At 35.8% G+C, this 23665-nt stretch overlaps 1 protein-coding gene across 3 annotated transcripts in view; it reads right to left on the bottom strand.

Annotated features, from left to right (window-relative positions):
• The window catches only part of HPSE2 (heparanase 2 (inactive)), a 474845-nt gene that overhangs the window by 200749 nt on the left and 250431 nt on the right, over nucleotides 1–23665 (bottom strand). For 2 of the 3 annotated variants that reach the window (XM_040992336.1, XM_040992337.1), the window contains one exon: nucleotides 7911–8082. In XM_040992336.1, the coding sequence (XP_040848270.1) occupies nucleotides 7911–8082 (172 nt within the window). Of the gene's footprint in view, nucleotides 1–7910; nucleotides 8083–21645; nucleotides 21820–23665 lie in introns of all 3 variants that reach the window. The other variant, XM_040992335.1, reaches the window with a different exon arrangement.

Below are 23665 nucleotides of genomic sequence, written 5' to 3'. Positions count from 1 at the left end.
TATGGACATTTGGAGGATGTTGATCATACCGATCCAGGGCCAAGGTGAGTTTTTCCATTTTTTAAAAAGATTTATTTATTTTTATTGCAAAGTCAGATATACAGAGAGAAGGAGAGACAGAAGAAGATCTTCCATCCAATGATTCACTCCCCAAGTGACCGCAACGGCCGTAGCTGAGCCGATCCAAAACCAGGAGCCAGGACCTTCTTCCAGGTCCCCCACATGGTTGCAGGGTCCCAAGGCCTGGGGCCGTCCTTGACTGCTTCCCCGGGATACAAGCAGAGAGATGGATGGGAAAGGGGGCTGCTGGGATTAGAAATGATGCCCATATGGGATCCCGGCATGTTCAAGGTGAGGATTTTAACCACTAGGCCACCGTGCCAGGCCCCAAGTTTCTCCATTTTTAATGTTGTCTTTTATTTATTTTTCCCCATGTTTTATAGTTTTCATCATAGTGGTCTTCCACATACTTGGTTAGATTAATTTCTAGGTATCTAAAATTCCTCTCCACTATTTTAAAGGGGACTGTACTTACAATTTCTTTCTCAGCCATGGAATTATTTGTGTACACTCATGCCATTGATTTTTGTTTATTAATTTTGTATCCTGCTACCCTGCCAAAGTCTCTTATGAGTTCCAATAGTTTCTTGACTGAGTCTTAAGAACTCTGCTAACAACACTTTGCTGGCATGGATGTGGGGAGAAAGGTAGAGCCACATTCACTGCTATGCAGATACAACTACTATCAGTTGGAAAATCAGTATGGAGAGTGGTTAGAGAACTGCAAATAAATCCTGCATATGACCCAACTATCCCATTCCTATGAATATATTCAAAGAAAATGTAAACTGCATATGAGAAAGAGATCTATAATCTTTACACAGCACAATCTGCAATAGCAAATAAATGGAAACAACCCAGATGCCTATCCAAATAGGAATGGTTAAAGAAATTGTGGCACATATACTCCATAGAATACTACTCAGCCATTAAAAGAATGAAATTATTCAATTTGCAAACAAATGGTCCCAACTAGAGACCATTATGCTAAATGAAATAAGTCAATTCCAAAAGTACAAATACTATATGTTCTCTGTACAAGGCAACCTTTATGCAAATTTTAAGATCAATAGCCCTTTCAGTACTATTTTTGCTGCAACTCATGGGTTTTGATATTTTTATTTTTGTTTTAATGTCTTTAAAATAGTTTCTTTTCCCTTATCAAATTCTTCACTTACTCAAAGATCACACAGTAGCATTATTTTCTCCAAGAATAGTACAGATATTTAATTGCAATTCTTGGGTCAACTTAAAAAAAAATTTTTTTTCAGAGGGTGGTGAATGAAGCTACTATCTAACATCAGCATCTCATTTATGTGCCAATTTGAGTCCACCACTTCTGATCCACCACCCTGTTAAAGTACTTGAGAAAGCAACAGGGGAGGGTTCAAGTCCTTGGGCCTATATACCCACATGGGAGTGCCAGATGAAGCTCTTATTTCCTGGTTTCAACCTAGCCAAGTCTTGTTGAGACCATTTAGGAGGTGAACCAGTCAACAGAAGATCCTTCTTTCTCCCCTCTCTATAACTTGTTTTGTTTAAGATTTATTTGGTTTTTTTGGAAAAGCAGATTGTTAGAGAAAGGAGAGATGGAGAGAAATAGCTTCCATCCAATGGTTCACTCCTCAAAAGGCTGCAATGGTCAGAGCTGAGCTGATCCAAAACCAGGAGCTGGGAGCCTCGTCCAGGTTTCCCATGGGAGTTCAGGGACCCAAGGCTTTCACAGGGAGCTGAATGAGAAGTGGAGCAGCTGGGACATGAACCAGTATCCATGGTGACACCAGTGCTACAAGGCAGAAGATTAGTTAGTGAAGCTATCGTGCCAAGCCCTAACTCTTTCAAATATGTAAATAAATCTTTATTTTAAAAGTAAATAGATTTCTAAAACAATAAAACAATGTTTCAAGATGGGGCCAGCATGGCAGCCTAGTGGCTAAAATCCTTGCCTTGCCAGGATCCTACTTGAGCACCAGTTTGTGCCCCAGCAGCCCCACTTCCCATCCAGCTCCCTGCTTGTGGCTTGGGAAAGCAGTCAAGGACGGCCTAAAGCTTTGAGACTCTGCACCCATGTGGGAGACCCAGAAGAGGCTCTGGGCTCCTGGCTTTGGGTTAGCGCAGCTCTGGCTGTTGTGGCTGTTTGGAGAGTGAATCAACAGATGGAAGATTTTTCTGTCTCTTCTCCTCTCTGTATATCTGACTTTCCAATAAAAATAGGATAAATCTTTTTAAAAAGTTTCAAGATAAAAAGAAAGCAAATTGAATGAAAAATGCCATTACATAAATGATACAGAAAAATTTACAAAAGAAAAATTTTATAACCCTGAAGAGCAAGACTTTCGATAATCTTTAAGACTTTAGATAAAAGTCAGTGCTGGAAGAGTCAGCTTCCAAGTGGGGAAAGCAACAAAACAAACCTTTATTACATGCTTCCCATTTTCCAGGCAACATGCTTCTCCCTAAATATACAAATATGCAAATTCCACCTTGGAACTAATGGAGTTACATTCTGAGGAAACAATCTTGTCTTCCTAAATCAGAAGACTTGAAATTGGTTTTCTCTAAAAACTACAGTTGTTCATTATGATTAATCAAAATCATAATTTATTCATATCTCCACAGTATGATTCACAATGATTTACAATCACAATTACACCTATAATTTTTTGTCAATTTAGAAACAATGTTGAATAAGATATTACTCATTCAACAAGCATTTATAAGTCACATACTGTACTTCTGAGTTGTGAGAATGATTAAAACAGACCAGCACAGTCCTAGTCTATAGTCCATCATGGAGGAAGGTAAACAAATAAGCCATCATCATTTGTTAAGTGCTGTAGCAGAAAAATAAAATGCCATGCAAAGACAGATAAACCTTCAAATGTTGCTTGAAGATGTCTGAGACTAGGAAAAACCAAGAGGGTAACAGAGTACTCATATTCAAAACAAAATGATGCAAAACAAAAACTTGCAAATGTAGAAAAAGGTTATAGAATCTTCCAATATTTACATATACTTCAAGGTAGCCAGAGGGTAGGTTATTTAAGGGACATAATGGCTTATTAAATGCAAATTTAGGCAGGCCCAGATCCTAGAGGCCAAGAGTGCATCTGAAAGAGTTTGGATTTCAATCAAGAGTAAACTGACCAGATGTTGCATTAAAAAATAATATAAGAAAGAAACTACTCAGAAATCTACAAAAAAGGAAGGTATCAAAATCTGACACTAGTTACAGGAAAATTAGGAGTAAAAGTGTTAAAGTTTAAAATAAACATGCAAAGAAAATAGGATATAAGTGAAACTATTAAGTAAGAAATAACAGTGCTTAATAACAAATTGAGTATGCAAACAAAGGAAAGGACTGAATTTTAAATGGCTTCTAGTGTGAGCCTCAGGCAAAATGGCTATAATGTTATTAGCCAAACTTGGGATAAGAGGAAATAAGACAACATAAAGATTTGGAAAACGTTCAGCTCTTTTCACGGTTAACAGAATTCAAATTTAAACAATCATGCAGCATAGTCTTGTAATAATTACAATAGAATAAATTAACAAAATGACATAGTGCTTGCTGTGGGATATTAGGGCAAAGCACACATAAATTCATGGCTGCCCTGCAACCAGGTAAAAATATTCTGAAAAGAAATTTGGCAACAAATGTAAGAGTCATAAGAATTATTATATGCTTTGATCGAGAACCACAACTTTTTGGAACTATCCCAAGGATGTAATTCCAAAAACTAAAGCATATATTTGTGAAAAAATAGTCTTATAGCTGTGGTATATATTACAGGCAAAAATTGGAAACAGCCTTAATGCCCAACACTGAGGGAATGCTTAGGCAAGATTTTGGTACGCTGATGCAACATTACATTTTATTGCTGTTAAGAATGACAAATATGAGCACTAAGTAGAAAAAGAAAGGAGCTGTATGAAGCAATAAGTGAAAAATGCAGAATTCAAAATGATTCATACACAATGATCACAATTGGCAAGAACACATCTGTATAACCAGGAACGTCAGAAAAGACTTCAGAGCTGCTAATTTATAGTGCTAACAATTTTGTTGCTGTTTATTAGGGCTGCTGGGGATGTTTATGTGTTTCTAGCTCTGTTTCACTATATAGTTAGTATGCATTAAGAAAGATCAATCTCAGGCCCAGAGTGATGGTCTGGTGGCTAAATCCTCTCCTTGCAAGCACTGGCATCCCATAAGGGCACCAGTTTGTATCTCTGTGGCTCCACTTCCCTTCAGGAAAGCAGTCAAGGATGGCCCAAAGCCTTGGGACCCTGTGCCCACGTGGGAGACCTAGAAGAACTCCTGGCTCCTAGCTGCAGATCTGTTCAGCTCTAGTCACTGAGGTCACATACAAATAACTGGCAGACAGAAGATCTTCTGTGTGTCTTTCCTTCTCTCTGTATATCTATCCTTGCAATTAAAACAAATAAATTTCTTTTAAAAAGAAAGATAAATCTGCATGTGTTTTCTGGCACATAATGAAAAAAAGCTCATTAGCATCTTTCTTTGCCATAAGATATTTTTCTTAATCTTTTGAGCCATATCTTAGTTTTGGAATATAAAGGAAGTAGAGCTCCCTATTTGTTACCATAACAACCTAGTCACAATCTCATTTGTGTAATAAGTCTCTTACTGTCTTGCCCCAAGTTTTTTTGACTTATGTGTAACAATCCAGTATCCATGTGTCACATTTACATAAATTACATGAGCCAGAAATGCCCTAGTATACTTCATGTATCAGGTTAGGACCTCTCCTATGCCTGATGGTCTAATCATTTTAAAATTAGTTAATTATTACTTTCCACCATACTGTTTTGTAAGCACCTCTCACCTTCCTTTGTCACCACTTTCTTCTCTCACTAGTTGTCCCCAAATTATAAAAGCAAAGTCACTCAGGTCACAGATACAAGCGTAACTTTCTGATATTTAAATGTGTCATAGTAAGTATATGAATCCTTTTATTATTCAGGACTAAGGATGCATATTGCATACAAACATTAGTTCCTAGTACGCTAATCTCCCTTGTACAGTTCATATAAACATAGATATAGATTACACTTTGTGTATTAATCATCTATGTCAGAGGGAACATATGATCTTTGTCCTTTTGGGAACTTACCTTACTTCACTGAACCTAATGGATTCCAGCTGGGACTATTTTGTTGCAAACGGTTAGGTTTCATTATTTCTTATGGTTGAGTAATATTCTACAGAATAAATGTGCAGTTTAATTTTTTACATAGAAAAACATTTGTTTCTTATCAAATGGCCCCCTTTAATGAAGGTCAATTTCTCTGGGTTTCATTTTTTCCTAACCTTAGGACTCTACATTGACTATTTCCTTCCTTCTCTTGAATTATCTGTCTCCTCTCACAACTATATCTCACCAACCTGCAAACCTATTACATTATCTCCCACGGTAATTAGGGAAAATGCCCTCACCTTCCTTGACTACACATTTTCCTTCATTTCTCTGCTTTCTTTCAATGTCCCCAACATTCTGTTGAAGTGTTTCTCAAAGTCACCAACTCTCTACATGTTACCCAACACAAAGCCAACTCTCTGTGCTCTTGTTATTCAGCTTAGTGATGTGCTAGAAGCAAATCCTCCTTACCCAGGCTCTCTTTTTGGCTCATCTTGCTCTTTTTAGAGTTTTAAATTAAATTTATTTTTATTGGAAAGGTAGATTGTACACAGAGAGACAAGAGTCTTCCATTTGCTAGTCCACTCCCTAAACAGAGCTGAGCTGCTCCAAAGCTGGGAGCCAGAAGCTTCTTCCCAGTCTCCCACATGAGCGTAGGGTCCCAAGGTTTTGGGCCTTCCTCTGTTGCTTTCCCAGGCCACAAGCAGGGAGCAGGATGGCAAGTGGAGCAGCCAAGACAGGAACCAGCACCTATGAGATGTTGGCACTAACGGATGAAGGATTATTGAACCATGCCACTGCATCTGCCCCTTTTCCCCTCATTTCACCAGCCATTCATCTTTCTTGTACTTCTACATGTGCAAGTTTTCTAGGGCCCTCTCCAAGGCTTCCATCATTGCCCCTTTATTTATTTATTTTTTCTCCAACCTCTCTCATCAAGTGATTGGCTCATCTTCAGGTTAATGACTCCCAAGATTAATATCTCTAGCAGAGAACTTGATCCTTTGATTAATACTCAATGGTATATTTGAAATCTCTATTTAGATTGAAGCTTAGAAAGTATAACAGAAAAAATATGGTGTTATGATTTTTCTCATGAACCAGTTACTCCCTACCTTCTCAACAGGAAATGCTAAGACATCTACCCAACAATTACACATAGGTGTAACATTATATTATTGCATAATATATCATCAATTCTCATGGATTTTACCTTCAATGATTCCACTGCTCTGCCTTAGTTCAGATCTCTATCATTCTTTCTCTCCAGTATTACAACAACCTTCTCTAGTCACTGATTTACATGCTTTCTCTTTTTGATTCATTTCTCCCAGAGTAGATATAACACACTTTTTATACAATAATATGATTTCCTCCCCTAGCTTAAAAGTATCCAATATCTTCCAGAAAACACTTGGGAGAAATTTTAAGCCCTGCATGATATCTTTAGTCCACTTTATAACATAGTTCCTAATTGCTTGTCTAACTCTAACCTTCTCTAGCCAATCTAGCCCCTTTTTCATTCTCAAAATTTTTGTATATACTTTCCTTTCTGCTAAGAATACTGATACAATTCACTTACCACTTTTGTCTAGTTAAACTCCTAGATTATATTTTAGATTATGTCTTAAGTATCTTTCTTGCACAAATCAATAAAATCAGAGATGAAAAGGGGAGACACATGTTTGTATTCAAAACACACTTGTAATTCCACTTTTATTCTGTCTCTCATCACCAGGTTCCTTCTGATCATGAAAAATAGGTGTACAAGATGAGTTTAGTAAAATTTTTTTATACTCACGCACACAAAAACATCTTCATAAAGTTTATGGGAAATTCATATTACAAAAAGCAAATACACAGGCTTTAAGTTTTTATACCAAAGTAAACTCATCTTTTATTAATTTATACTTTTCACAAGTTTTTGAGGCACTCTTATGAATGGAATGGAAGCATTCTTTACAATACTTGATTATATATTTATCAGTTCATTTTTGCTTTAATCTACACGTATTTTCAAAGTTCCTCAAATTTTTTCCTAAAGATCATTTCTTTCTTCAAAGTCAGTGTATCAGAAAGAGAAGAAGATATGGAAAGAAAGAAGAGAGATTTGCTGGTCCACTCCCAAAATGGAAGCAATAGCCAGCGCTGGGTCTGGCTGAAGCCAGGAGCTACATCTGTATATCCCATTTGAGCATCCTAGCAGGGAGCTGGGCTGGAAGTAGAGCAAGAGGACTCAAACAGGTGCCCATGTGCTAAGCCGACATTGCAAGTAATGGCTTTGCCCACTATGCCATAATGTTAGTCCCTCATTTCTCAAATTTTTAATCCAGCTCTGTTGGTCAGGATTTTTCAATTTTTACTTTTAGGAAGACATCTCTAGAATAGGGGCACTCTTTTTTTTTTAAAATACAAAATTACTAAGTGTAATATTAGATGTTTCTTTTTGAATAATGTTTATTACCAAGCTGAATTTACAAACTGTGATCTCCAAACCCCTTTGGTGACTCTGCAAGTCTTGGAGAGGTAAGTTATACCACTATTTGATGCAGAATCCTTGATTTAAGAGGGGTAAGCCACCGTGCAAGAAAATCCTCAATCCTAAAGACTGAAAATGATCAGAAAAAAAATCATCAGTTCATTATTTTAAATGAGGAATGTCATAATTGGCTAAGTAATCTGACCTACCCATCTAGGAGGGCGATGACATTCTTCCTGGGTCTCCCGATATTAGGACCATACAAGCTGGCTCTGGAGTAAATCCGGATGGGCTGCAACAAACTCTTCAGCTGGATGTAATCCTTTCCCAGTTGGCTGCCATTGACGGCCCGACCATGCATGGTCCGATAATTATTTGGTTCTAGATTAAAAGCAGACACATAAATCAGAGTTGAAAAGAATTATGCTCTCCACCAACCCCTTCCTATCCAGATCTCTCTGCCTCTTTCTTAATGGCTTGAATAAAATAATGACAATAACGGCATACTAATGAATTATTCTAACTTGAAGAACCATTCCCAAAAAAGGTGATATCATGATGTCTAATTTTTTGGCATTTTAAAACTAACCCTCGCAAAAGATCACTTAATGCACAAAACAACATACTGATTTTCAGAGGATAGTTCATGATGGTTTATTGAGTTGAATAATATGCCTCAAAATTTATTTCTACCAGAACTTCAGAATATGACCTTACTTGGAAATGGGCTTTTGAACACATAATTAATTAAGATTAGGTCTAATGGATTAGAGGGGGGTCCTGTATAATATAAAGGAGGAAGGTCAGATATACAGGCATACAAGAAAGAATTCCATGGAGACAAAAACTAGAGAGATTCTGCTATGGGAATAATTTTTGACAACTACCAGAAGCTAGGAAAGAGGCATGAATAAATTCTTCTTTAGTGCCTCCATAAGGAACCAACCCTTTTGATGCTCTGATTTCAGATTTTTGTCTTTCTAATCATAAAATAATAATCTCGCTGTTGTTTACAGCCACCAAGTTTGTGATAATTTGTCATGAAAAACTTAGGAAATCAATATAAGGAGTAAGAATAGAAAAATTAATAGTCCTGGGCAAAAGAGTTAGAAAAACAAAACAAAACCTCTTTTTAAAAAAAATTATTTTTTTTTTGGAAAGACAGATTTATACACAGAGAGAATCTTTCATCTGCTGGCTCATTCCCCAAATGACTGCATTGGCCAGAGGTGAGCTCCAGGATTTTCATGTGGGTGCAGGGACCCAAGGACTCGGTCCGTCTTTCTCTACTTTCCCAGGTCATAAGCAGGGGGCTGGATGGGAAGCGTGGCAACAGGACACTAACAGCCACATGTGATACCACTGCTGTCAGGCTGAGAATTAGCCTGTTGGTAGTTCCTCCCACCTCATGACCCCCCCAAATAAAGAACTCTTCATGTTCACTAATAACACAATATTCGAGTTAAACAATTTGGACAAAAACATTTTCTCCAGATTCCGTTAATGTGTCACTACTGCTGGGGGCACATAAAGTCTGAAAAGCCTGCAGGTGATGGCTAAATTGGCTAATCTATTTGGAATACCCACTTTCCTTTAGGGAAGGCCAACATCTCAGATGACTTGAGGTTGAGAAACATGCATAGACAAGAAAGTCATTATCAAACTTGCAAGAGTGAGAGAACAGGGAGTAATTAAATTAATAAAGGATTACTATGAACAACAGTATGCTAATGATTTGACAACTGTGGCAGAACAGAAAATTTCCATGACATACACAAACTACTAAACTGACTCAAAGAAAGAAATAGTTAATCTGAATAGACATGTAACAAGGCTTTTATTTAGTAAATAAAATTTTTTCACAAGGAAAGCACAGACACAGATGGATTAGTTGTTAAATTCTATCAAATGTTTAAAGTGGAAATACCAAATGTTCACAAACTTCCAGACAATGGAAGAAGAAGGAATACTTTTCAAACCTTTTCATGAGGCCACTATTTCTATAATACTGAAATAAAAAAATTATAAATGGGAGTCCAGCAACATATAAGTAAAATTATATACACTGACCAAGTAGGATGTTTGCCAGGAATACAAAGTTAATTTAATATCAAAATCAAGCTAATGGAAATTGCCATATGAATAGAATAAAATATTAAAATAACTATCATATCAATACATATTTTTAAAAATAGTTTGACAAAAGCCAACACCAACTCCTAAAAAATATCCTCAATAAGCTAAGCATAGAACATAATGTTCTTGATCCAAAAACGCATTTAGGAAAAACTTATAGCTAATATCCTACTCCCCCTAACACTAACAAAGCAAATATATAGGCTCTTGTCACTTATAGTTGACATTTGTACTGAAGGTTCTAGTTAGAGAAGTGAGTCAAGAAAAAGAAAATAACCAGGCAACAGAATCTTTTTTTTTTTTTAAGATTTTTTTTTAAGTATTATTATTATTTTTTTTTATTGGAAAGGCAGATATACAGGGAGGAGAAACAGAGAGGAAGATCTTCCATCTGATGATTCACTCCCCAAGTGAGCGCAACAGTAGATACTATGCCGATCCGAAGCCAGGAGCCTCTTCTGGGTCTCCCACGCGGATGCAGGGTCCCAAAGCTTTGGGCCTTCCTGGACTGCTTTCCCGGGCCACAGGCAGGGAGCTGGAAGGGAAGCAGGGCTGCCGGGATAGAACCGGCGCCCAAATGGGATCCTGGGAGTGCAAGGCGAGGACTTAACCACTTGCGCCACTGCGCCACTGCGCCACTGCGCCACTGCGCCACTGCGCCATGCGCCACCGGTACCGGGCCCAACAGAATCTTATATGCAGAAAATCCCAAGGTTCAAACCCCATGAGGAAAAGAATTTAAGACGTACAAAAAAGTTCAGTAAGTTTGGAAGATACAAAAGTAATTTATAAAATAAGTTGTAGTTTTAAATACTAGCAATATACATTCTGAAAATGAGATGAAGAAAATCATTCCTGGGACTGCACTGTAGTGGGTTAAGTTATTGGCTACAGTGCAGGTATCCCATATGGTTACCAGTTTGAGACCCCGCTCCCTGCTAATGCACTGGGAAAGCAGCAGAGGATGCTTCAAGTACCTGGGCCCCTTTACTCACATGGTAGACCTGGAAAAAGCTCCTGGCCTATGGGCTTGGCTGGCCAAACCCCAATTGTTGTGGTCATTTGGGCAATGAACCAGTGGATGCAAGATTCTCATTTTCTTTCCTCCTTTCTCTTCTTCCCTCTATGTAGCTGTGACTTTCAAATAAATAAAATAAGTATTTTTAAAACAACTCTATTCAAATACAAAGTATTTAAAAATACATTTATTATAGGAAGTACAAAACTTTCACACTGAAAAATGCAAAACGCTGCTGAGAGAATATAAAAATAAAATAATAGGAAGAAAATGTGCATTCATGGATAGGAGGACTCAGTACTCCTGAGATATTATGAATATAAATTTAATTTGTCTCTGTTAAAATTCAGCAGGCTTGAGAAAAGAAATTAACAAGCTGATCCCCAACTTAACTTAGAAATGAAATACCCAAGACAGCCAAAAAATTTTTGTAAAACGAAATTGGAGAATTTACATTTCTGAATTTCAGCTTTCATTGTAATGTTATTATGAATAAGATTATATAACATGGGCCAGCATTGCAGCACAGGTAGTAAATAGCAGGTAGAGATGGCATCTCAGGCCATACTAGCTCTTGTACTGGGGCTGCTGAATTTCTTATGCAGCTTCCTGCAAATGGCCTTGGAAGGGTCTTGGAAGATGGTTCAAGTTATGTGGGTCCTTGCCACACACGTGGGAGACCTAGATAAAGCTCTTTGCTCCTTGCTTCAATCTGGCCCAGCATTGATCATCCCAGTCATTTGGGGAGTGAATCAGCAGATGGAAGATTCTAATTTTCTCTCTCTCTCTTCCTCCCTCCCTCTTTCCATCTCTGTCTCTGTCTCTCTGTAAATTAATTAATTTCTTCAAAAAACATATAACAGTCCCAAACAGGAAAAGATATTCATAGATAGTAAAATCAGCAGAATAAAGACTCTAGTATTAACACTATTTATAGTCAATAAAGGTACCAACATGATTTAACTGTAAATAGAATGGTCTTTTAAAAAATAGTGCTGGAAAAAGATGAATTCAAAGTCTTCACATGGTACACAAAACAACTCTCAATGGATTTATTTCCAAATGTAAGAGTGAAATCACAACATCCATTAGGAAGTAGATGGAAAAATAGTTTGTGGTCTTGTGTTAGGCACAGGTATGGCAATATGAGCATGATCCATAAAATAAATGCTGAATAACTTGAAGTTTATAAAAATTAAAAAATTCTACACTTCTAAAAATTTCATTGAAATGAATGGAAATATGTTACAGATGGGGAAAGTCATTTGTAAACCAAAAGCTTAACTTTTAATAGTATATGCAAAATAAAGAATTTATATAATTCAATAAGATAAATTATCAATTTATAAGGGTAAAAGATTTGAGCTGGCATTTCAGCAAAATGCATTAATGACTAATAAGCACAGGAAAAAATACTCACCACCCCCAGTTACTAGAGAAGTACAAATTAAAACCATAATAAAAATAAAAATCTATTTCAAACCTATTTGAAAGCCTACCATCGAAGAAGTACATAAAGAAACAGAATACATACAACAATAGTAAACAATCAATGAACATAAATGGATTAAATTCTCCAGTCAAAAGATAACAGCTTGATTGACTGGATTAAAAACAGGGATCAACCATATTCTTCCTACAAGAGACTCACTGCACAGGTAGAGATACACAAAAGCTGTAAAGAGACAAAGAAGGGTATTTTATGTTGATAAGAATAGCAATTCAACAAGAAAGCTGTAACTAACTTACACTATTTGCTTTAAATATTTAGGTAATTTTGTGACAGGCATGTATCTATTTATAAGATTTAAACCAAGAAACAGACTGTGATAGAGTAATAATGGAAGACTTCAACAGCCCATTATCATCAATGATAACTGATTTATTTATTGACTTCCAGATAGTCAATAAAACTATATCAAAGTAAAACCATGCTGCAGAGACATTTATAGAACATTTCAGCTAATAGGTATAGAATCCACATTCTTCTTCCCAGCATATGTAACGGTGTCTGGTATAAATTATATTTTAGATCACAACTGAAATATCAGTAGTATTTTTTTTAAAATTGAAATCATATCATATATCTTCTTAGACCACAAAGGAATGTAACTAGAAATCAACAAGAACAATTATAGAAAACTTACAAGTTACATGGAAATAGAGTAACATCATCCTAAATCTAAGGATGAATGAAAAACCAAAAAGGAATTTTTTTAAGTAATGAAAGTAAAAACACACATACAAAAATCTTTGGGATACACCAAAAGTGGCTTTTGGAGGGAGAGTATGGCAGTAAGTGCACATATTCAAAAGAAGCTTCAAACAAACAACCTAATGACATATTTTAAAAACTCAGAAAATCAAGGACCAATCAAATCCCATATTAGAGGAAGTCAAGAAATAATAAGAATCAAGGCATACATTAATGAAATTGAAACTAAGAAGTACAAAAGATCAAGAATTGAAAATTCAGGTTTTTGAAAGTAATGAGATAAAGAATCCTTTAATGAGACTAAGAAAAAGAAGAAAAAGTCAAACAAATGTGAAAAAAGTCATTATAATGATATCATGCACATTTAAAAATGATCGTAAGTAAATTAGTATGAACAAATATGTCAAAAAATTGGAAAACCTCCAAAAATGGATAAATTTCTGGATTCATGCAATTTTGCAAGATTAAGCCAAGAAGATACAGAAAAACTAAACTGATCAAAAACAATAAGAAAATTAAAGTTATGGATAAAGTTTCCCATTAGAAAAAGTTCAAAGCTCAATGACTTTTATAACTCAACTCTGCAAAACAGTTAAAGAGGAATTAACTTCAGTACTTTTCAAACTTTTGAAATACTAAGGAGGCTGGAACTCAAATTTTCTTCATGAGACCATGAACCAACATAAAATAAAATACAACATAAAAAATTAAATTGCAGACTTCTATGCTTGCTGAATACAGAAATAAAATTCTCAACATAGTATTAGGAAACCAACCCCAACACTACGTCACAAAGATTATATGTTGCAATCAAGTAGGATTTATTCCAGGGATTCAGGGATAACTCAACACCTGCAATCAACATCACATCAGCAGAACAAAAGATGAAATCATATGATCATGTCAACAGATACAGAAAAAATGTGAAAAGATTCAACATCCATTCACGATGAAAAGAAACCTCTCAACAAATTAGGTAAAGAAGACACATATTCAACTTAGAAAATGTATATGGCAAACTCTTCGGCAATAACAAAGTGAATGGAGGAAAAGCTGAAGGCATTTTGACTTAGATCTGTAACAAAGGAAGGGTGTCTACTTCATGACTCTTACTCAAGTCAGTATTAGAACTACTAGCAAGAGCAACTAGAGAGGAGAAAGAAATAGAGATCATTGAAACGAATAGTGAGGAAGTAAAAATATCCATGTGTAGGGATCCATGTGTGAAAAATCCATGTGTGATTTTGCATGAGGTAAATCCTAAACACATTATCAGAAAGCTGTTAAAACTGATAAATCAGTTCAAAAAAGCCACAGGAGATAAAATCAACACACAAAAATTGGCAGTATTTTTATTTACCAATATTGTTTTTATTGAAAGGAAAACTATGAAAGAAATCTGATTCACAATAGCTGCAGAAATTATTTTTTTGGGAAAAAATTTAACCAAAGAAGTAAGAAATAGTTACAGTGACAATGATAAAACACTTTTAAGAGAAAACACGCAAAAGCAGAAAGACATTCCTTCCCTGTCAGTGGATTAGAAGGGTAAGTATTGTTAAGATGTCTGTATTACCGGAAGTAATCTATAGATTCAATGAAATTCCTATCAAGATAGCAATGTTATTCTTTGAGGATTAGAAAATAATCCCAAAGTTTACGCAAAACTATGAAAGTGTCATACACTATGGGTGGGGATATAAATTAGTGCAACTAAAGAAAACAGTACGAAAAGCTCTTTAAAAATGCAAAAAAGAATTTGCATGTGATTCAGCAATCCCACTACTGTGTGTGTATATACACATCTCAAAGACATGAAAATCGATCAAAAACATATCTGATTCACCAAACTTCCTGTAGCACTGCTCTCAATGGTCAAACTATGGAATTAACCAAAGTATCTATACCAGCATCAGATGAACAACAAATAAAGTATGTTGTACATACATGACTACATTATTCAGCATAAAAAAGAATGAAGTTCTATCATTTGCAGCAAAATGGACAGAACTGGAGGATATCACACTTAGTGAAAAAAGCCAGACAAAGACAACTTCTGTATGTTGTTCTTTGACCAATCTGAACACAGAATGGTGATTCCTAGACGCACAGACATGTGTGTTGGGCATGGAGCAAAGCTCTAGAGCTCTAATATCCTCATGTGTCTCATACGAACAAACAGAAGAAAGCCTCCAGTCATAAGGTATGTCAGACAAGGGCGAATGCTGTTGTATGTATTGCATATATATACAGAAACGTCACACAGTGGTCCCAGAGTATGCAGTTATTAAACTGTAAGAATTACAGAGAATAGTGAGTGTTGCCAAGGCCACTGCAAACATGGAAGCCCTTATTTATTGGTCATAAAAGTGTAAAATTGAACTCTAGAAAGTTTTGAAATGTAGGACTTTGGAAAACAGCTTGCTGATTTCTTTAAAAATAAAAATAAATTCACCATGTGACCTAGCAATGCCACTCTCAGTAAATTCCTAAAAGGAGATGAAAGACAACGTGCTTACATAGTTTTGTAGGTGAATGCTTGTTGACAGAAGCATTGCAGTCCAAAGTAGAAACAATACAAATATCTGTTATGTTGTGCATGGAAAATAAAAAATATAGTATAGCCATGTATTACAATAATATTCAGCAATAAAATGTAATGAACTACTTACACATGCTACAGCATGCGTAAATTTCCAAAGTATTACATTAAAAGAGAAGTGGATATAAAATACTATATATTGTATGAATCCAATTACATGAATTGCCCATAAAACACAAATATCCAAAGACAATAAGTAAGTCAGGGTGTCTCAGGAATGGGAATAGTAACAGACTGCTAGTGACACAAGGTATATGTTGAGTGATGCAAATGTTAAAAAAAGTACATGGTATATATAAACATACATATCTTTATATTCATGTTCCCAGTGTAAATTGAATGCTTAACAGTATTTTCACCATTCCAATCTACCTTTCCCTTTATTTATCTGTAAATATACTTTATTGGGTACTTAGGGAGCATTTTTGGCACAACATAGGAGAGTTCATTTTTAATTTCTTTATAAATGTAGAGCTTTGTAAACATAACATCGTGATATCGTCTATAATTTAAATATAAACATCCTAAGAAATCTTTGTCAGTATGTAGTGGGTTAGGATTTGCATTGCTCTTTCCTTTAAAATAAAAGAGACAAAGCACAATTTCTTTTTTTCGGTAATTGCTTTTTTCAGATATAATTTACCTGCCAAATAACGTACTGATAGCGTGCATGATTCAATGGTTTCTAGCTCAGGTACAATCATGCAACCATCAACACAACAAACTATGCAATGCATCAATCATCCCAGGAAAAAATCTCTTCAGCTGTCACTTTTCAGTCCAAACCTATCTCCCTTCTCAGCTTCAGCCAGTCATCTTCTTTCTCTGCATCCTCTTGACACCCTTTTGGTAAAGTATAGGTGTCCAGAAATCTGCCCATATCTTCTACAAATCTTCAACAGATTTTACAATTTGCTGGTAAATGATGATGTAATAATCCCTAATTATTTTTTGTATTTCTTCTGGGATCCACCTTGAATATGCAGGAGCTGCTAATGGTACATGGCTGTCAACTCTATGTTCTCTCTCCCCATTGTTCCATGGAGTCTTTGCTATGCTTTTCAGCCTTCACTGAACATTACTCTGAGTCAGTCCCTTGGGGATGTGATTCTTCCTTTGTTTTTCCTTTGTTGTATCTGTCTGTGGCTGAAAGCAGTGCCAGTTCTTCCCTATTCATCCACTAGGGTACTATCCCTTTGCCTATTTCTTAATTAGAGCATTTCTTTTGTTGTTGAATTTCTTGAGCTTCTTATATATTCTAAATATAAATCCTTTATAAGATGCACAGCTTACAAATATTTATCCCACTCTTTAGGTTGTTTCTTCACTCTGTTCACGTCCTTTACTGAGAAGGATCATCTTAGTTTGATACAGTTCTTTCCATGTGTCTACTTTTGCTTTGGTTGCCTATCATTTTGTGTCTTTTCTAAAAAATTTTTGCCTATGTCAGTATATTGAAATGTTTATCTTTTCTATTAGTAGTTTAATAGTTTTAGGTCCTACATTTATATGTTTTATCAGTCTTGAGTTAATTTTTGAGTAGGGTGGAACGTGAAGGCAGTACATTGTTACATTCCTCTGCACAGATATATTCAGATTTCCCATACCACTTACGGAAGAGAGTGCCTTTTCCTCAGTGTATGTTTTTGGGGTCATTGTCAAAGGTCAATTAGGTATATTTGTGTGGATTTATTTCTTGGATTTCCATTCTGTTCCACTAGTCTATTCTGATGCTGTACCATGGTGATTTAGTAACAACAGCGCTGTGGTATGTCTTAACATCTGTTATTATGTTTCTTTCAGCTTTGTTTTTATTATTCAAAATCATTTTGATATTTGTTTTGTGTATGAGTGTTTTCATATACATTTAGAACATTTTTCTAATTCTCTGAGGAATGTCAGGGATATTTTGAAGGGGACTGCACTGAATCTGTAAACAGCTTTGTGCAAAATGGACATTTTCCAGGATCTGTGTCCCAGATTCAAAATTCCCCAACTCTTCTTTACTTCATGCTTACCAATGGTTGACAAAAATACAAACAATTACAGACATCACTTGGCATTAATCAGTTACAATATTTACAATTTATGGACATTTAAGAAAACAGTTTATACCCACAAAATGTAATTGGTAAAAGTTTTATATAAAGACAGTCATTCATTCATAGACTTTGATATGCCAAGTGATTTTTTTTAATTTTGTCTTTCTTACTTTTTAAATTGTATTAATACAAATTTCACTCATTTCACAGGTACAATTCTTTTTTTTTAATTGTTATTAACATTGTATTATGTGATACAGTTTTATAGGCACTGGGGATTCCCCCCGCCCCTCCCGCAACCCTCCCCCCATAGTGGATTCCTCCACCTTGCTGCATAACCACAGTTCAAGTTCAGTTGAGATTCCTTCATTGCAAGCATATACCTAGCATAAAGTCCAGCATCTATTGTCACAGGTACAATTCTCAGAAAATATTCATGCCTTTCCTCCTTCAATCCCCTCCTTCTTTTCTTTTTTTCCCTTAATTTCTGCACAAATCATAATTTCAGTCCACTCTATAATCAAAAGTTTAATAGGTGTTTCTTAAACAGTATCTAACCCACACTACTGATTGATTTCAAAGGAGAAAAGGTAACAGATTATTTACCATAGCTTAGACATTTGAGTAGAAAAACAAAAAAATGTATTTCTCTTAAGTTTGTTGTTGTTGTTGTTCAATGCTAGACTTGTGCTATAGATAAAATATATGTTAACAGGTTGTTGGTAGATAGAAACATGGGTGATAAGAGGAATGGTCAGTCCATTGTCCATTTAGTCTTTGTCCAAAAGGGTAAGGTTACATGGAGGAAAAGGACAGAAGACTGGAGAAGTAAGTATATGTCAGGAGTGTGGCCATGCAGATAACTGCTTTTAGAAGGAAGGGGCTAAATACACAAAAAAGAATAGTTGAGAACAGAATACTTTGGATATTTTAAGGGACATGATTCTAAAACAGGAAAAGCTATCATTAGTTTCAAAACAAATTAGAAGAAACAGTAAAATAAGTAAAATATACATTCCTCAAACCCTGAAAAACCCATTGAGTTGGGCAGGTGATTTATGCAAGTTGTATAAAAAAATAAAAGTACACTTTTTTCAAAGAAAAAGAAGTGGAAAATACTACCTTCAGACTTCCTGATTACAGATACATGTAACATCTAAAGAAATACTTTCCAAAATGTTACTGGGTACTTTCCAGCTTATTAAATTCTTAATTTGTAGATTTCATATTTTCTTTATCCGCTTTTATTTATGTATTTGTTTTCTTATATGTGATAATGGCTTTTTTTCATAAATGATTCTTTGTTTTTGTTAAGCTTTGAAGAAACACTTAAAAGAAAAATGAATGGTGCCTAGCACAGTAGCCTATTGGCTAAAGTCCTTGCCTTTCACGTGCTGCGATCCCATATGGGTGCAGGTTCTAATCCTGGTGGTACTGCTTCCCATCCAGATCCCTGCCTGTGGCCTGGGAAAGCAATTGAGGAAGGCCCAAGGCCCTAGGATTCTGACCCCACCTGGGAGACCCAGAAGAAGCTCTGGGCTCCTGACTTCAGATCAGGTCAGCTCCGGTTGTTGTGAATCATTGGAAGGAAGATCTTCCTGTCTCTCCTCCTCTTTGTATATCTACTTTCAATAAAAATACATATATATAATGTGTATATATAAATAATAAATTATAAAAATTTTAAAAGAACAAATGAATAAAGATTAAAAACTATTTTAAACATAATATATATACAAATAAATTAAAAAAAAATTTTAAAGAACAATGAATGGAATCAAGTATTGCATGGTTGAAGTAACTATATAACATTCTTTCAATGTAGTTAGCTCTACGTGCAAAGTAAACACCTTGGGAGGAAGCAGTTGGGAAAAGTGAGTTGGGATGGCATAAGTCCTTAACTGTCTAGGATAAATAAAGATATAAAGAAAGTTGTATATACTCTCTTTTTGAGCCCTTCTCTACCACAAAATCACTCTAGTTACACCAATTTAAGCTTTGTATCATTTAGCTTCCACACTTACAGACCTCAAAAACCCCAGAGAAATTATTTTGGATATCAATCATATGTAAGTTTTATGTGTTTCAAAGTTATAAAACCAGTTTTTCTGTGTGCAAAGCAATTTTACTTAGATATTACAATATTTTACAAGGACAACAAACGAAGGCTTTGGATGGGGCATGTATTCTTCAGTTCAGCACAGGCCGAACCACTCTGAAGAGTATAATATTACTGGTCCCTGGAGAGTGTCCTGCTTAAAGAATATTTGCTGTCCCCAGGGAAGAGCTAGAATGGGCATAATCTGATATTAGAGCAAGGTAAGATCATGAGTATACCAAAAAGAATATGAAAGAGTTTCAAAAACACTGAAGATAGGATTTGGAAGATAAATAAAACTTTTCCTAGTAACCAATAATTTACCAGTTCAAAGATTATCACGTCACTCTGCTACAGTGGCTTAAAATATGAAATTCTCAAGTTACTTGAGCAAATTGTCCCATAATTAAATTTTCTCCAGATCCATCCCCAAAGGTTTCCCATTTTAAGAGAGAGAGAGAGAGAAAAGGAAAGAAAATGAGAGTCATACTCCAATTGTCACATTCCAATTAATGACTACTGATGGAAAAAGAGAACATTTATTCTTAAGATTCTCTTCCCTTTCCATGTTATTTAACCTCAGATTCCAGGATGTAACAAATACATAATATGAGCATATACATGTTTTTGTGAGTGTACATGTCCACACATGCACCTTGTGCTTAAATAATGGGAGTCAGCAGAAGGCATATAGGGCCATGGACAAAAATGATGGAATCAGTTTATGATGAATATTTTTTAAAGAAGTTTTAGTTTGTTAAGCTCAATTGTTTTGATCTAAGGCTTACCAAATTCTTTCAACATAAAAATCAGCTCATTCAGATTTATACCACCCATAATTTAAACTGTAACCCACATTAATTGATTTGATATTACAATCACAGATACTGCATAGATTCCTATATTCCACACTAGCATACATAGTAGATACATAAATATCCATTATATTGTAGAATCTGTAATATATGTATATAATTCACATTTATGTAAACATCTATCCATACTTATATAAAATTTAGAAAAACAGTATTATTTATGAAGCATGGAAGGTTTCATGGAAAGAACAATCGTTGTTACACACACAGCCCATGATTAAATAGAATTCTTGGAGCCCAATGCAAAATAAAAGTGTGAATCACCTTGATAATGTTATTAAGAGTTTCAATTAAGTGGCAACAGAGCATTAGGCCAAGCATGTCTTCTTCTAAGCCTAAAGCCAACTTTGGTGCAATGGTTTAAGAAATACTAGGTTAAAAAATATTAAATAGATTTCTGTGGCAAGAGTACTCAATATTTTATAGGCTAACATGAATTGTGAATTTTTAAGAAGTAAGATCAATGTTCTATGGAACACATTGTAAAATACAGTTCAAGCTAATCAGACATGTTAGCATGTTAGCTGGTTTTAACATGATTTTTTAGGCATAAATCACCGTATTTTCCCCACTTTGTGAAAATTTCCTCCACATTTTAAATTATGTAACTAGAGCTCACTATAGATGCAGACAGCATGGATTTACTAAATGTACTTTTAAAATTTTTAAATATATTTTTATTTTGAATTAGGAATCATAATTCTATCAGTCTCTTATTTAAGTGTACCCCCAACATTGTTGGTACGTTTTTTAATCATATTCTCTTTCACCATTTGGTTGATTGACCCATGGCTAAACACTTCAAATGTTTTCTGTGCCAATGGAGATGATTTGACTGAGACTAAATCTTATACCAACCTCTCCATCCACCCCCCCACCACACTACACACACACACACACACACACACACACACACACACAAGCCTTTCAAATCAGAGGAAATAACGTCTTTACTTACCATTACCCAGTTCCCAAGAAATGTTGTACTTTTTGCTGGCACTGTACTTCAACAGACTCAAGGCACTAGAACTGTTCCAGGAGTTATTGGGATTACGACGCAGTGCATTTAGAGCAAATATCAGGTGGAGTCCAGAGCAATCAGCAAAGTTATAAAGTTTATCTAAAGACCTGGCTGGGAAGAAATAGAGAAAGGCTTGTAACTTTCAAATCAACATTGCAACCAAAGGCCAATACTAGCTATTATTAAAAGCCTTTCTGAGCTTCATGCTAATAAGAAATCACACAAACAGGTTCTATACAATATATAGAATTATAGAGAAATTGCAAATTTGCAACCAAAGGTTCAATACAGAATACCCTAGTAATGAAACTGAATTATTGACATTCAAAAATTGGGAGATCACAAAAAGTCACTGGATCTACCACTTTTCTTGAAATAAATCAGAAGACCTCATCCTACTGGGTCTACTTTCTTGCATAAGATGAGAGAAATAGTGTCAGGGAAGACCAGCATAGATGGCTAGCTTACCGTCTTGGACAACTGTTGAGTCTGGGACAACTTTCAACAAACTTCACTCCAGTCTAGATATCTAATATTTTTGAGAATCAAAATACTACAGCCATTATTAGAGACATGTCTACTGACAGACTAATGCCAGACACCATCTACTGTCACTGTGTCTATCACTCCCACTCAATTCCTTAATTTCTGTTTCCAACATCTATTGTTTTGGCTATCATTTCCACTTGCACAAATTATTGCACTGTTTATTTGCTTCTAGAGTCTTCCCATCTTGTCAATTCATCTCCCCACCAATCATTCTCCTATTTCACTCATCTTGCTTTTTCTCCCACAAACTCCAGAGTCATGTATGTTTCCTCTATGAGGCCTGCAAAAGGTTCTAACTGCATACTGCAACTTCAGATTTTAATTACCAGTGCCAAATCCCAGCGTAACCTATGCATGCATGGCACCATGAACAGACTACAGACTGGGCTAAAACCCAGTGCAGCTCTTTTTCTCCCTTTCTGAGTGACTTCTGAGTTAGGGTTTATGTATTATAATTATGAATGCTCACATCAGGCTTGGACCTGGCACTGCTATGATCTCGGCCACTGCCAGTGGGTCCCCTCCACCTTGCTGGAACTGAAAGGAGCTCCCCTAAACTGAAGCCAAAGTCACCTACCAAACTGACATCCAAAGGCAAATCTTGAAGAAGTGTTCAGTAAACAAAAGCCCAGAAGGGAGCCCACACATGTACAGCCAACTAATCTTTGACAAGAAATTTGAAAACAATCCAGGAAAAAAGCCTGGTCTCTTCAACAAATACTGCTGGGACAACTGGATAGCAGTCTGAAGAGGTCAGAAGCAAGACCCCGCCCCCACCCATCAGCTTAAACAACAATCAGTTCTAAATGAATCAAGCATTTAAATTTGCAGCTAGAAACCATCAAACTATTAGAGGAAAACACAGGAAGCACTCTCCAAAATATAGGAACTGGGAAAGATTTAGAAAAATCACCAAAAGCACAGACAGTCAAAGCCAAAATAAACAGCTGGGATTACATCAAGCCAAGAAGCTTCTGAACAGCAAAGAAAACGATCAACGAAGTGAAGAAGCAACCAACGGAATGGGAAAAAAATCTTTTCACACTTCACAACCAATAGAGGACTAATATCCAGGATTTCCAAACAGCTTCAGAAACTCAATGACAGCAAAACAAACAACCCTGTGAAAGAAATGGGCAAAGGAAATATTTCAAGGAAGTAATTCAAGAGAACAAATTCAAATGGTTATTACACATATGAGAAAAAAAATGTTTAGGCTCCTTGGCTGTCAGGGAAATACAAATGAAAACTACACTGAGATTCCACCTAATTCCAGTGAGAATGGCCTACATTTAAAACTGTATTGGGGGCTCGACACAGTTGCCTAGTGGCTAAACTCCTCACTGTGGACACACCAGGATCTCATATAGGTGCCGGTTCTAATCCCGGCAGCTCAACTTCCCATCCA

This window comes from Ochotona curzoniae, unplaced genomic scaffold (genome assembly GCF_017591425.1).
Source record: "Ochotona curzoniae isolate NIBS_2020 unplaced genomic scaffold, NIBS_Ocur_1.0 contig_66, whole genome shotgun sequence".
NCBI lineage: Eukaryota > Metazoa > Chordata > Mammalia > Lagomorpha > Ochotonidae > Ochotona > Ochotona curzoniae.
The sequence above is the reverse complement of the archived record's forward strand: the minus strand, read 5'-3'. Positions and strand labels throughout refer to the sequence as shown.